Below are 16,572 nucleotides of genomic sequence, written 5' to 3' on the forward strand. Positions count from 1 at the left end.
TTATGGAGTTATGCCCAATGAACTCTTTATTTTTTTTCGTATATATCTTTTTGGGCGGCACTATAAAGACTTCACTGTTTGAGTACTCGATAATGTTTCCTGATTCTGCCTCCTACAATTTATGCCACTCTGGTCTTGCTTCCTAACAAGCACATAATGCTATCAACACTGAACACTTTCACTTTCAAAGCTACATCTGCTACAGGAGTTTAAGGTTGTTTGCTTTTTTAGAAAGACATAAAAAAAAAATACATATTATGAGATGGTGTCAAATAAAAAAGGTGGTCTTTTTATAATGAGAGAGAACAGAAGAGGCTTAAATTCCAAGATCTGTGTGAATTATATATTTATTACAGTAAAAAAACAACTTTTTTTCACATTGGCTGATAATTCTGCGAGTAATTCTGAATCTAATATACACTATCAAAGCAATCACAGGAGTTGGATTAAGCAAACAACAGAACTAATTCCAATATAGGCATAAAAAAGAAATGTAAGAGGTGTCAATTTGTTGAAGACTCCAACTACTTGATAAAGCATCATTGATCAAGTGTTTACTAAAAAATAACAGATGACTGGAACAGAATAATAATAACAGAAAATATCTAATTCAGATTACAATATTTGTGTAAAAGATAAATTGTATAACAGAACTAAAGAAAACAAATCTGCTGTTTAATGCTTTACAGTGAGGTCTATATTGTTATTGTATAACCAATTATAGGTACCATTTCGTGTTCAAAAAATTGTATACATCTGACAGCATGTCTAAACTTAACATTCTTGACCTTTCTTTGCTCTTTAAACAACAGTAACAGCACAAATATCCCATCTTGTATTTTTTTGAAAAACAACCACATCTTTAGGTAAATAAAAATTACTCTTGTCAAAAAAAATGTCAAATTTCCATTTTTCCCCCAACTTCTTTGAGGGCATACAACTTAGAACAGTTTCACGTCATGTCTGATGATATTTTCACATAAAAGTAATTAAGTGTTTTTAGGGAAATCATAATATAATGCCTAACAACACATAACTTCTATATTCCTTATATTTACATAAAATGACATAAATGAACAAACAAAAACAAGCATTGTTAGTTAAACGGCATCTTATACTTTTTATGGTCAATCTTTAATGAACTTGTCAAGTTTTCCATTTTCAATTCTGGTATTATGCTGGTTCTCAATGGTCAACTTTTGGCTCCTGAAGGCCCATGCCTTACTGGACCTCAAGTTTTCTGTACACTGCAATTTCAAGTGTGTTTTTGACACTGAAAACAAAGTTTTCATTCAACAGGTCATTCCACAGGTCATGAATTTTGCTTTTGAACTGTGAGAGAGTGATTTCAGCAGACTGTGAAGCTTTAGAGAGGATGGTGGTCTTCAGCTCCTGGACACTCTCACTATAACCTGGATTTGGAGGAGCCTTATGTGGACTTCTTCCCATAGTTGCGCCAAGTATATTACATCTTTCTGCACATCAAATGCAATGGAATATTTTTATAGTCAATATTTAATGGCTAACAAACATCTTGACTTTAATTATACATGCCTTGCATTTTCCTTGTTTAACAGCACTTTTCTTGAGTCCTTTCAACTCAATGTTATTCTGCAAAAAGTTACATATTGATATTAAAAGCAGGCACCTTAAAGTCAATCTGGAAATGATTTTTCCTCATGATTGTTAATGTATTTTTCTCTCTTCACTACTTCAGTCACATGAAGAAACTTTGGCCTTTGTTGCTTTGAGGAGAGCTTGTTTGTTTGTTTGTGAATCACTCACAGATTGTACATGTCATCCAGACTTTCAATAGCTTCTTCTTTATTGTGGTTTCTCCACTCACTGGGAATTTCTCCTCTGTCTTGGAATTTTTTTTGATAGTACTCTTCCAGTTGCTTTTGAAATCGACATACAAACCATTTCCAGTATGTCAGCTTAGATGCATCAGGAGTAATCTCCCATGTAGCAAACTCTCCCCCAGCACTTTGAAACTGTTTATAAGGAAAGGACTCATCTGATTGATTGGGGTGGAAGCCTCCATCACTGGCAACTAATGTTGTGCAGAAATCAACGACCAGGTCCACTGTCCCTCTAGTGTGAAATCCCTGAGTCCCAGAGGGGCGATGAAAAGGGACGTTGTGTTTGTCAGGACTGTGATCTTTCAGTGTGTTAGTACAAACAGCTGAACAGAATGGACACTTTACCCAGCAGCAGTTACACAGCTGATCGATGAGGATTTCATCAGGCTTCATCCTGAATTCCTCCATTTTGTCCAGTGAGAGACTGCTAATCTCATCAATGATGGATACAAGGCCTCTCTCTGTCTCTTCTCTAAGAAAGTTAAAATCAGTTATATCACTGAAGTTTTGACAACAGATGGTGTCAAATGTTAGTTCATCTTTAAGCAAACTAGAAAATTCATCAACCCAGATGTCTGTGTCTGCTTTTTTACCTTCATCATTTTCCTTATTTTGAACTTTCTTTGTTGCATCAAATAAAGCCTGACTAACATGTTTTCTGATGTCTTCAACATTTTTCTTGAGTATATTCATTGCCTTATCTTTGTTTTCTGTGAAGATGTATTTCTGTACTTCCTTGCTTATAAAAGACTCTGCTTGGTTTCTTGGGTCATGGATGTAGGTGATAAAACTATCAAAGTCCTCTTTCTCTGCCAGTGACTTCAACAAATGTTTCTCCAAGTTCAGCCTGTTCCCGTTAAATGCTGGGATGTTGCACTTCATCTCTCTAGCGAGATCAATGGCAGTCTTGTTACAGACGGCCTCAACAGTTGAACTCTTCAGTTTCTCACAGATCAGTTCTCCGAGCACAACAGCAGATGAGTTTTCTTTGCAGAAGCTTCTGAAAACTTTGTAATATTGCATTTTCTTGCTTTCTACATAGGCGAGTGCATCGTTGTTCCCTTGGAATTTCTTGTGGGACTCTGTAAGCCACTTCCCTGCTCTGTGAAACACGTACAGTAAGAGATCAACTGTAAATTCCTTTTTCAGAGCAAATGTCCTCTTTGATTCAAATTCTGTCACATTTTCTTTGATGCTGTTTGCCACTTTTTGCAAGTAAGTTGATCTGTAGCCTCTTGTAGCTACAGGCTTGCTCTTAATAGCATTAAGGGACTTTTTTTCGATGTCGTTAATGAAGAATCTGATCAGTTGCTGTTCTTCATACTGAACATACCCCAAGTAAAATCCTGCTCTAGTCACAGTTTCTGAAACAAATTCAAAGACTCTGTTTACAGTAGAACGTAACATACGTGTTCCCGTTGTTTGCCTTTCTTTCTCAGTTTCTTGCAATTGTTGATCAGTGTTACACAGGTCTCGGTTTCTGGTGAGGGTTGCATAATGAAGGTAATCACCAACCCTTGATATTTTTTTATATCTACCACTGCTTTTGGATTCATGTATGAGAGACCATTCAAAACCAAGCTCATGTAGAATAGTTGACTGATCTTTGTCATAGTTGATGTCCTCAATAGGTTTTGTATCTGCAGTTAGTTCATGGACCCAGCCACTCCAGACAGAGTTGAAGTGGTTTTCAAGTTCCTCTTCATCTTCTGCCTTGTCTTTTAGCTGATGAGCGAGCTCTTTGCTCTTTTGTAGCAGCTTGTTCTGAAACTCTGTCTTCTTATCATCTAGCTTTTTACAAGCATTCTTCTGCTCGATGACTTCATCCAGTTGTCTTTTAACTCCTTTCAGGTGTTCATCATAAAACTCCTGGATTTTGCTTTGAAATCGGTGTCGCCACTGAACCAAAATTTCTTTGTCTCTGTCATCATCAAAGTATGCTGTCATTGCTTTCTTGATTTCTACATATGTTGTCTTCATTTCTTTATGAAGATAGTCCAGCTCGAACTTGTCAAGTTTTCCATTTTCAATTTTGGTATAGAGCTTGTTCTCAATGCTCAACATGTTGCTCCGCAGGGCCCAGGTCCAGTTACCATACTGGACCTCGAGTTTTCTGTACACTGCAATTTCGAGTGTGTTTTTGAAACTGAAAACAAAGTTTTCATTCAACAGGGCATTCCACAGGTCATGAATTTTGCTTTTGAACTGTGAGAGAGTGCTTTCCACAGACTGTAAAGCTTTAGAGCAAATAATGGATTTCAGCTCTTGGATGCTCTCACTATAACCTGGATTTGGAGGAGCCATAGGTGGACTTCCCTCCCAGAGTTGTGCAAAGTATTTTACATCCTTCTGCACATCAAATGCAATGATGTCACTGAAGCACTCAGCATCACAAACCTCCTCTTTAGCTGCTAGTTGGGCCATCTGGTCCAGTTTTTCTTGCAGCTGTCGCTTTCCATGCATGACTCTCTCTGCAGCTGCAATATCTGTGACATTCTGATGAACAAACACACAACTTGGAGAAAGTTTGATTTTCTTCATCCTCATGAAAGCCTGAACAACAATCTGCAGAACATCTTGCATCTCAGCTGGATTCTCTCCATTGATGTTGATCAGTGTCATGTTTCCCAGACCAACAACAAATGTTGCCAGTTCATTGTCATGGTGAATAGTGTCGTTACCTGCCAACTCAGGAGGATGCAGTCCTTCAGTGTCCACCACTAGAATGTAGTCAAACTGAAAGTCTTTCTTGATCTCCTCTGACACTTTGACCAGCTGCATGAAGGCCCCCTTGGTGCACCTGCCAGCACTCACTGCAAACTGTAAGCCAAACATGGCATTGAGCATTGTTGATTTCCCACTGCTTTGTACGCCTAATACAGACAAAACAAAAACTCTCTTGTCACCCAGTTTCTTGATGACTTCATCTAAAAGACTAGAGATCCATGTTAAAGGCACATGACCTGCATCACCATCCATCAGCTCCATTGGGTGTCCTGATATCATCAGTTCTGCAGCCAGCTCAGGGTATTTAGACCAGTCAGTCTTTCCTCTCTTAGTTTGTTTCTGCAGAGATGCATGGGCTTCATAGATCTGTCCCATTTCTCTAAAGATGTGCTCCAAGCCAAAAGTTGCTGACTGTAGTTTTGTTGATATCTTTTCAAGCTCAGTTTGCTTTTCCTTTAGATCAGTTTTGTCATGCTTCTTCTTCAATTCCAAGACTTCAGACCACTTTTCATCATAGCTTTGGAGAATTAATGAGAGATCATCTGTGGAGAGAGCATCTATTAAGATCTGAGTCCATTTCAGGAAATACTCTTTGTCTGTCGATGGCAACAATGACAGGTTTTCAATGAACAACTTCATCAGTTTACCACAGGAAGCAGTGCATTGTTTCTGTCGAATTTGTTTCAGTTGCTGTTGCTTTTGACATTTTTCTTTCTCAATGTGTCCTTTGAGGTGATACAGTTCTTTGTTTTTACTGGACCAATCATGCCACAATTTGCCTTGACAAGGAAGAAATGTTTCTTTGATCTCTGAAACATCCTTGCTCTGAAACAAGTTCACAATTTTCATTGCAGCAGATTTCCCATTCTGGCAGAGTTTGTCATCTTCATCCACTCTGATTCCAGAGACCTCAGCCATGGTTTCAAGCTGGAAGGATTCATGTGGTCCAGACAAACTTCCTCTGATGATTATCTTCAGTTCTTCAGAAACGTCTGACTGACTTCTGTCCTTCAGACCAATTTTATATTTTCCCTCTTTCAGCTGAATGACACCATGATCGTTATCAGCAATGAGAAGAATGAGAGGCTTTGGAGACTTGTAAAGGGCAGATATAACTGCAGTACTTTTGTCACCTTTCTGAAGAGTTGGTACAAGAACAACATTGACCGAAGATTTGTCTGTCAGTATGTCACGCTGTTTTTCAATTGTCAGAGCATCACCATGGAGATTACAGAAGGCAATGCAGTCAGTGAAGGCATCATTGGGTTTTCCAGCAGGACAGTACCAGGCAATCTCTGCCACACCATCCATCAAATGGCGAGACTTGGTGCTACCTGGGCAGTTTCTGTGGAAGAAGGTGCTGTGACGGTCGTTGATCAAAGTGTTCATCAGCTGAGATTTAGACACAGACAGTGAACCCAGGCGGAGAAATGACACCATGGCTGTCTCAGCTTTGCAGATGGACATGCTCTTCATGGTGACAGTGTTTGAATTTTCTTTAATTTCAGTTTTTTTCCATGTTTTTTTTATTTGTCTGAATGTCCACAGAGGACAGTCAATGTTCATTGTGACTGGGTCTGGAACAAGCAAAGGTAAGGCGTACTGACATTGTGAGAGCTTTGTTATCATGTCCTGCTTTAAAAAGCTGTCTGAGCAGTGAAACACTGCCATTTGAACATCCATTGGATGTACATGAGTCTTGAGTCTTGACTGATCAACTTCTACACTGGTGCTAAAAAGACCATCTAAGTCATTGTCGTCTGTGTCAAGAGTGTCAAACTCTGGACAAGGATTGTAATGGCTTGTATCAGGAATTTCATGTGTTACAGGAATATATCGGGCTCTGTAGTCTAACATCATCAACTTCTGAAGAAAACTATGAGCGAGATCTTTCTCGGATATGTTGTGGTCGTGTTTCACAGGTGGACCCATTGTAAGAAAATCTGTTGCTGACAACTTCTGTTGATGTTTATCTTGAAGGTGAAGTCTGCTGAGAAGCTTTTCAGTTTCTCTTTGATGTTGTTTATTCCTGTCGATGTCCTCAGAAATCTTCACTGACTGCTGTTAATAAGTGAATAATCATGCACTCTATGTTAATACAATCGTAATGTCATTACTGGGATATGAAACAGTCATGAAAATATTGTGAATGAAATTAATTAGTTGGTATTAAATGAGTAAGTTGTTGCCTACCTCATCCTTGTTTCCACTACCATCCATATCTAAGATACCTGCAGGACAACAATGAACCAGATGGGTGGATCAATGTGATGTGAAACCAGTTTATATTTAGTACTTTTGTCATGTCATAGTTTCTTTCAGTATTTTTTGATGTTATAAGCTTATTTTTTAGCGGCAACCTCTGGCCATTGCAGAAGAGCCTTGACCTGAAGACTTTCTCATAGACAGCAGGGGTAACACCACCTGTTGCTAAAAGAAGTCGACAGAATGTGTGCCGATAGAATTGAAAACATTCTCATAATGAGTATATCGTCCCCGATCTGTTCTGCAGCTGTTTTAGTTGCAAAAATACAAAATGATGACTGCCACAAACCAATGGGTGATATCACAGTGGCTCTGTCAACTATAATTACACAGTCTATGAGTAAGAGTGACACAGTCACACAGTCACAGTGACAGAGTGAAACAGACACTTTTATTAGCGACTTGAACCTATGGAATATTAAAAGGCTGGATTGCAAGCTCACATTGCATATACTGTCTCAAATGGGTAATGTCAGCTTATTCATGTAGACTCCCAGAGCTGATCTGAACCGAAGGAATAATTGAAGTAATAAATGTTTAAATAAAATGTTAAGATACTATTCAATGAATAATCTTTTCTCGCTGATGGAAGATACTTTAATAATTTTGATTGAAGAATTAAACTAAACGAAACATGTTTAGGAGTGAATTTTTAAATATAGGCAGCATATAGTCGTAATATCTTTTATATTTTTTATCTTAAGTTGCTACCATCAGTGTTTTGTCCTCACCAGGTAACATTTATTACAAGTAATTGCACTGAAAAATGTGATTTACCATACAGTGGCATTTCAGCACCCGATGTGCTGTGTTCATCGGTGTGTGAATGAATTCCCAATGGTGGCAGGTGGCACCGTTTAGGGTAGCCTCTGCCACCAGTATGAACGTGTGTGTGAAAGGGTGAATGAGCGCAGTATGTAGTGTAAAGCGCTTTGAGTGGTCGCAAAGCGACTAGAAAAGCGCTATATAAGTGCAGGTCCATTTACCATCCATTTACAATCTTTAAGTCTATGCTGAATTATTTGTAAAAGTGTTTTCCTGACAATTTTCTCCACTCGAACTTAAGTTCTTTCACTGCTACTCCCTTTTTAAAAAAATATATATTTATGAAGCCGTGAAGGTTTCATATGTGAATACCAGCACTAAAAGCTTACCTGTGTGATTTTGCTGTAACGCTGAGGAATCACTCTGAGATGTTGCACTTGTGACCTCCATTGTTTCACTTTCCTCTGAAGACCACCCACTGTTGTTTTCAACACCTCTTTTTCTCTTCTGCCCTCTTTGTTGGAGTTCTTCACCATCATCACCTTCCCCTGTTGATTCATCTGTAGAAATATGAGATTAGTTTAAATATGTTTACAGAATTATTCTGTGATTAAAAATCAACTGAAATATCATAAGTATAATCAGTAACTGTACAACTAATTGACAATGGAAATATTACCTGTCTTATCTGATGCAGATGGTTCTACACATGTGATTTTAGAGTCTCCTTCTGTGCTTTCAGCAGTCTTCTCTGACTGTTGAGCTTCACCAGGTTCATGCACTGGATCACACTGAGAACATATATTTTATTCAACAATTACTTCTCCAGGTTGGAACTATCAAGGCCAGATGGGCTTTTAACAGAGAAACCGAAACCACAGAAACAACATCAACATAAAAAAAATGCTTGAATACGAACATACAGTGTTGAACTAATACAATATTGTAAAAAATAACAGCAAAGAGAAACAATATATATACGTATATCCACCAGGAGATTAAATTATAATATCACAGATACTGTTCTATAATGATGGTCAATGGAAGAAAATCTTATTCTTACCCTGATTTCAGCTGTATTCTCCACAGTGTCTTCTACTACACGATAATTTGAGGAAAAACAGATTGCACTTAATGAAAGTTTGAAAAACTATACGAGATTAAATAATAATTTTATGTTCATTATGTTTGGGCATTTTCTGTTTAAATTATTTTCTGCAGATGATTTTATCAGAGATGCAAGGGACACATATTACTGCTTGAAAACATTGAAATAATGTAGGATTTATGTTTGTGAGTTAGTTTTTATTGTTTTTTGTTGTATGCTGGCTTCATGTTTATATCTATAATGTCTGGTCAACAGTTTTCTCAGTGTTGTGCATCACTGGCGAGTCATGTATATTGAATATTGAAATCCTGGTTGGATATAGTTCATGACCCAAAAACTTTCTTACACATTACTGTTTTCATGATCAATCAGTGATCTGTGTACGGATTAAAAAATATGAAGCACATTGGATTAATCCTCTGCTCAAAATAGTGTTGGGCAATTGTTTTTAGTTTCATATCATCTAGTCGTGGTTACTCGAGATTGCTGATAGGCGATCAGATCTCAGTCTGACAGGCAGGCTACAGTAAACAGCCGTTGAGCGGCTCCTGCAACAACACTATTCATATTCTTCATTACAGCGGCTAATTATCCACTTGACATTTAAACCTACATTAGTTCTGCTTAATCACTCTTAGCTCTGTTCTACTTTTAGTGACTTTCTTACTCATCTTATAGCTGTTTACACACTAATCAGTTTTGTTAGTTACTAGAGCTTACCAGTTGGCAATGGCTCCTCTATCTCTCTCTCTCTCTCTCTCATTAGACAATTGTTAGAAATTGTTAAAAATATATTCATATATTAATTAATTCTTGAGTTATGGTCAACCGTTTGTTTTGTGAGGTGACAGTGACCTTGGCCTATGACCAAAAAACGTCCCAAATCAGTTCATCTTTGAGGCCAATTGGACATTTGCGGCAAATTTTAAGAAATTCCCTCATGGCACCTCATCTTCAAGTCGATGCTGAATTTTTTGTAACTTCTTCAATTTTGTTTTTCCCAATCCAACATAAGTTCTTTTAATACTATTTATTTTTGTTTAAAATCAGAATTTAATATATTAACTTTCTGTCCACATATCTTACTTAAGCTGTGAAGGTTTCATATGTGAATACCAGCACTAAAAGCTTACCTGTTTGATTTTGCTGTAACGCTGAGGAATCACTCTGAGATGTTGCACTTGTGACCTCCATTGTTTCACTTTCCTCTGAAGACCACTCACTGTTGTTTTCAACACCTCTTTTTCTCTTCTGCCTTCTTTGTTGGAGTTCTTCACCATCATCACCTTCCCCTGTTGATTCATCTGTAGAAATATGAGATCAGTTTAAATATGTTTCCAGAATTATTCTGTGATTAAAAATCAACTGATACATCATAAGTATAATCAGTTACTGTACAACTAATTGACAATGGAAATATTACCTGTCTTATCTGATGCAGATGGTTCTACACATGTGATTTCAGAGTCTCCTCCTGTGCTTTCAGCAGTCTTCTCTGACTGTTGAGCTTCACCAGGTTCATGCACTGGATCACACTGAGAACATATATTTTATTCAACAATTACTTCAAACCTCAGATACAGCATCAACACAAAAAATGCCTGGATTTGAACAACATACAGTGTTGAACTAATAAAATATTGTATAAAATAACAACGAAGAGAAACAATATATATCCTCCCAAATGCAATTAGATTGTAGTCATGTGTAAAATTACAAGTCCTATAAGACTAGATGTTGGGTAAATAAACCTTAAAGTGTCTACCATGAGATTAAATTATAATATCACAGATACTGTTCTATAATAGTGATAATTAATTCAGGGGAAGAAAATCTTGTGCTTACCTTGATTTCAGCTGTATTCTCCCCCATGTCTTCTACTACAGGATCATCTGAGACAAAAACAGCATATAATTGCATATAATGAAGGTTTTGACATATTTTAACTGGATTAAATTATTATTTTTCTGTAGATGATTTCATTTGTGTTGCAATCAAACTTTATGAATTAATTTGTGAGTTATGGCCAACTATTTGTTTTGTGAGGTCACAGTGACATTTGCCTTTGAACCTAAAAATTGAATCAGTTCATCTTTGAGTCCAATTGGACATTTGTGCCTAATTTGAAGAAATTACCTGAATTTAGCTGAATTATTTGTAACTTAGGTTATTTCACTGATACTTCCTTTTTGTTTCAAAGCTTACCTGTTTGATTTTGCTGTAACACTGAGGAATCACTCTGAGATGTTGCACTTGTGACCTTCATTGTTTCACTTTCCTCTGAAGACCACTCGCTGTTGTTTTCAACACCTCTTTTTCTCTTCTGCCTTCTTTGTTGGAGTTCTTCACCATCATCACCTTCCCCTGTTGATTCATCTGTAGAAATATGAGATTAGTTCAAATATGTTTCCAGAATTCTTCAGTGTTTAAAAATCAACTGATACATCATATCTATAATCACTAACTGTACAACTAATCCACAATGGAAATATTACCTGTCTTATCTGATGCAGATGGTACTACACATGTGATTTCAGAGTCTCCTTCTGTGCTTTCAGCAGTCTTCTCTGACTGTTGAGCTTCAGCAGGTTCATGCACTGGATCACACTGAGAACATATATTTTATTCAACAATAACTTCAAACCTCAGATACAGCATCAACACAAAAAATGCTTGAAGATGAACAACATACAGTGTTGAACTAATAAAATATTGTATAAAATAACAGCGAAGAGAAAAAAAAAAATATCCTCCCAAATGCAATTAGATTGTAGTCATGTGTAAAATTACAAGTCCTATAAGACTAGATGTTGGGTAAATACACCTTAAAGTGTCTACCATGAGATTAAATTATAATATCACAGATACTGTTCTATAATAGTGATAATTAATTCAGGGGAAGAAAATCTTGTGCTTACCTTGATTTCAGCTGTATTCTCCCCCATGTCTTCTACTACAGGATCATCTGAGACAAAAACAGCATATAATTGCATATAATGAAGGTTTTGACATATTTTAACTGGATTAAATAGTTATTTTTCTGTAGATGATTTCATTTGTGTTGCAATCAAACTTTATGAATTAATTTGTGAGTTATGGCCAACTATTTGTTTTGTGAGGTCACAGTGACCTTTGCCTTTGACCCTAAAAATCGAATCAGTTCATCTTTGAGTCCAATTGGACATTTGTGCCAAATTTGAAGAAATTACCTGAATTTAGCTGAATTATTTGTAATTTAGGTTATTTCGCTGATACTTCCTTTTTGTTTCAAAGCTTACCTGTGTGATTTTGCTGTAACGCTGAGGAATCACTCTGAGATGTTGCACTTGTGACCTCCATTGTTTCACTTTCCTCTGAAGACCACTCACTGTTGTTTTCAACACCTCTTTTTCTCTTCTGCCTTCTTTGTTGGAGTTCTTCACCATCATCACCTTCCCCTGTTGATTCATCTGTTGAAATATGAGATTAGTTTAAATATGTTTACAGAATTATTCTGTGATTAAAAATCAACTGAAATATCATAAGTATAATCCGTTACTGTACAACTAATTGACAATGGAAATATTACCTGTCGTATCTGATGCAGATGGTTCTACACATGTGATTTCAGAGTCTCCTCCTGTAGTTTCAGCAGTCTTCTCTGACTGTTGAGCTTCACCAGGTTCATGCACTGGATCACACTGAGAACATATATTTTATACAACAATTACTTCTCCAGGTTGGAACTATCAAGGCCAGATGGGCTTTTAACAGAGAAACCGAAACCACAAAAACAACATCAACATAAAAAAATGCTTGAAGATAAACATATAGTGTTAAACTAATACAATATTGTATAAAATAACAGCAAAGAGAAACAATATATATATTATATCATATATCCTCCCAAATATTATTAGATTGTAATCATATGCAAAATTACAGGTAATACATGACTCATTGTTGGATAAATAAACCTTAAAGTGTCTACCAGGAGATTATATTATAATATCACACATACTGTTCTATAATGATAATCATTAATTAAGGGAAATAATCTTGTGCTTACCTTGATTTCAGCTGTATTCTCACCCATGTCTTCTACTACAGGATCATCTGAGACAAAATCAGATTGCACATAATGAAGGTTTTAACATTTTTTAACTGGATTCATTATTTTTCTCCAAATGATTTTATCAGGGTTGCAATACAAATGTATGAATAAATTCTTGAGTTATGGCCAACTATTTGTTTTGTGAGGTCACAGTGACCTTTGCCTTTGACCCCAAATGTCAAATCAGTTCATCTTTGAGTCCAATTGGACATTTGTGCCAAATTTGAAGAAATTACCTGAAATTAGCTGAATTATTTGTAATTCAGGTTATTTCCCTGCAACCTCCTTTGGTTTCAAATCAGAATTTAATATATTTTTGTCCACTAAAGCACTAAAAGCTTACCTGTGTGATTTTGCTGTAACGCTGAGGAATCACTCTGAGATGTTGCACTTGTTTCCTCCATTGTTTCACTTTCCTCTGAAGACCACTTGCTGTTGTTTTCAACACCTCTTTTTCTCGTCTGCCTTCTTTGTTGGAGTTCTTCACCATCATCGCCTTCCCCTGTTGATTCATCTGTAGAAATATGAGATTAGTTTAAATATGTTTCCAGAATTATTCTGTGATTAAAAATCAACTGAAATATCATAAGTATAATCCGTTAATGTACAACTAATTGACAATGGAAATATTACCTGTCTTATCTGATGCAGATGGTTCTACACATGTGATTTCAGAGTCTCCTCCTGTGCTTTCAGCAGTCTTCTCTGACTGTTGAGCTTCACCAGGTTCAGTATCACACTGAGAAAATATGTGATTTCATTCAACAATTACTTCTCAAGGTTAAACCTACTGAGATTACATTGTTTCCCCTCTTTTTTATATATATTTCTAAAAACCAAAAATAAAACCTTGAAGAGAATCAGAAAAAATGCTGGGGAAATATGACAAACAGCTTGTGTACTACATACTAGAAAAACAGCATCAAGATAAATAAATAGTTGAAGATGAACAACATACAGTGTGACACTAATACAAAAAAATGTAAATGACAGTGAAGTAAATGATTTACATTACAGATTGTATGAATGTGAAAGGAAAATAGACACTCTCAAAGAGTTCCCAAACTTCTGTTATCCATTGTTAAACCAGGTTCCTGAATGTACATCTGTGTTTTATCATGGATTGTCACTCGTATAAACGTTTAATTACTTTGTATTTAAGGAAATATTCTCAATGACAAAACTCTGTCCTAAATGTACCTTGGTCGTGTCTGCACCTCCCTCCATCTCCTCTACTGCAGGGTCTTGTAAGAAAAAATAGGATACAAAAGATCAGCATAAAAAAATATATTCTGTTAGTTGACAAACCTTTTGGTTGTGAAATAATTTAAATTTTTAAGTGACCTTTGTCAATTGGTGTTACAGATTTGGTTCCAGAGTCTCCTCCTCCTCCTTCAGCTGCTGCTGTGTTGTCATCCTTGTCTTCCTCCATCTTATCTGCTCTCCATCTTTACAGTCGTACTGTACGACAAAGTCATTAACACAAATACAACAATAAACCACAGTAAGTGCACATCAACATTTAGCTGATTCAGCAAATTATTTGAAAAGCTATATAAACCCACTACATCTTAAAAAAACACATACAAATGTTGAACATCCTGATGATTTTGTTGCTGAAGAAATGTCCCGGATATTGCAAATTTCCTGTCTTATTCAGCATAACAAACAGGATGTGACCAACTTCATGCATTCACAACATTCAGGGGCTTTTTACATATTTATGTGGCAAATATTTTTGAAAATGGATAATAGTAGAGATGGCTATGGGCAGGATTAGGAGCGACGTAATGCATTTTGTCAATGGGGCTTCTCACAAGTATATAGTGAGTATTTAATTAAAAATTATATTTAAAAACATGTTCCACACAAGTTAGAGCAGCAAAGACTTATTAGAAAATATCACAACATCAAACTGTATTTGTTGGAAAAGGGTCAGTGTCTGTAAGGAAAACAGTATAATATAAACTCACCTTTTGTTCTTTGCCTCCTGATGCCTCTGCCTTGTCTGTGTAGAAACGGCAGCACTCTTCCAGTCTGAGCCTTATAAAGAGAGATCAGCAGCTGTGGGTCTGCCCCTCACAAGCCCCCACCCTCCTAACAGACCTAATGTGAAGTGATAGCAATAGGGAGTGCAGATATGCTGCATGCACATTACTTGTAAATCAGTGATGACAAAAGTGAAAGTGAAAGTAAGAGGTCTATTTCCAGGAAACCTTGTGACTTCTTCACAGGCCTGTTTAAGGTTCAAAAGTTCAGCCAATGACAAAATAGCACAGAAAATACGAGAGCTGTTTCCGCCCACTGCCCACCCCATTCTACTCATCATGTTCCAGGACAAACAGCACTCTGAAGCAGAGCTGTCTCTTTCTGTGTCTGCGCAAAAATGACTCTTAATCCACGAACAGTCCCACTGCTCATGAAAAATCACACTCAAATGTAACGTCAAACAACACTCACACTTGAATGGAATTAAAACAAATTAGTTTACTGAATCTTAAAACTTTAAGTTTAAGTAAAACTTAAAGTAAAACTTTAATCAGGTTTTTGTTTATAGGAGCTAAATAGCTAAAGATAAAAGATTTTTGGGTTTATAGCACAGATTTGGTGGGAAAAATTTTGCCACGTGTGACAACATCAGAATAAATTAGGACAACACTACCACTTTAAAACAATGAAGTTATGATGGGATCGAATTAACTTCTATTTCCTATTAAGTTAACTGACTGATTGTTTGCAAGGGTCAGCGTCTGTTATAAAAGCTGTACACGCCTTTTTGAAGTCTGTACAAAAAAACACAATTTAACTACTGTATAAACTCACCTTTTGTTATGTTTCTGTTATGTCTGCATCGGTGCGGCTGCCTTGTCAGAAGAACTTCCTGTTCTGAGAGATCAGAGGTCTGTAGATTTAATGCCAGGACCGTCAATTTACAAACCCCTCCCATCAGCTCTTTACCAAACTAAAATTTTGTTACAGGCATAATAAGCTGAACCTAACTCACGATTGAACTAAAACCATGTGACTTTAAGGTACACAATTGTTTATGTTTTGATAGGCTGTAAATGTTTCTGGTTTAAAAATAGCAAGCACAAATTACAGTGATAGAACATTTGCAACAGATTGTAGCAGACTATAAAGGTTCATGTTTATTTACAGAGGACAGCTATGTTTTAGTTTTTAACACCAGTAACAACAAAAGTAAAACACAAGGTAAGACAACTCTTTATCACCAAAACCTTGCAATTAAGGGGAAAACAATGATTAAGCTTACAGGTGACACAACCCAAACACTGCCAAGAACATACTGCTATCACTGCTATCGACACTGAACACCTGTTATTTGCAAAGCTACAAACAGTGCAAAGTTCATTAGATAACAGGCCTGTCTGGTACTCTCAGAGAAAAAGTGTATCATAATATGTAATAATAGCAATAATATCACTAGTAAGCTATTTGTGACGACTTTTCATCAATGTTCCTTACCTGCTTTAAATGATGCTAATATATTGAAAGATCTTTCTGTAACTCCCTAATGTAAAGTGTAAACAGATTATCACATGCGAAAAATAATACACATAATTTGTGGATTTTGTACACAAGTCATTTATAACTGCTTCTATTTGTGTACACTGTTGATTATGAACCACTGTGTTGCTTCGCATTTTTACTGTTGCTCACAAAGAAAATGTATTAAATCAGACTCATACTATTAGTGGGCAAAGCTCTGGAGCCATTATTTAAAGTTATGA

At 36.4% G+C, this 16,572-nt stretch overlaps 1 protein-coding gene across 1 annotated transcript; it reads right to left on the reverse strand.

Moving 5' to 3' along the window:
- Positions 1–329: 329 nt before the first annotated feature.
- Positions 330–14,824, reverse strand: LOC131983709 (interferon-induced very large GTPase 1-like). Its single transcript, XM_059348487.1, has 19 exons — positions 14,794–14,824; positions 14,165–14,281; positions 14,021–14,064; positions 13,454–13,559; positions 13,164–13,334; positions 12,776–12,822; positions 12,296–12,407; positions 12,006–12,176; positions 11,646–11,692; positions 11,223–11,334; positions 10,933–11,103; positions 10,573–10,619; positions 10,151–10,262; positions 9,861–10,031; positions 8,683–8,717; positions 8,299–8,410; positions 8,009–8,179; positions 6,783–6,820; positions 330–6,650 (listed from the first exon to the last, which is right to left on the reverse strand). Exons 2-19 carry the CDS (start codon positions 14,250–14,252, stop codon positions 1,782–1,784), a joined length of 6,624 nt encoding a protein of 2,207 aa, XP_059204470.1. The 5' UTR covers positions 14,253–14,281; positions 14,794–14,824; the 3' UTR covers positions 330–1,781.
- Positions 14,825–16,572: the final 1,748 nt, after the last annotated feature.

Source organism: Centropristis striata, chromosome 13, assembly GCF_030273125.1.
Source record: "Centropristis striata isolate RG_2023a ecotype Rhode Island chromosome 13, C.striata_1.0, whole genome shotgun sequence".
Lineage (NCBI taxonomy): Eukaryota > Metazoa > Chordata > Actinopteri > Perciformes > Serranidae > Centropristis > Centropristis striata.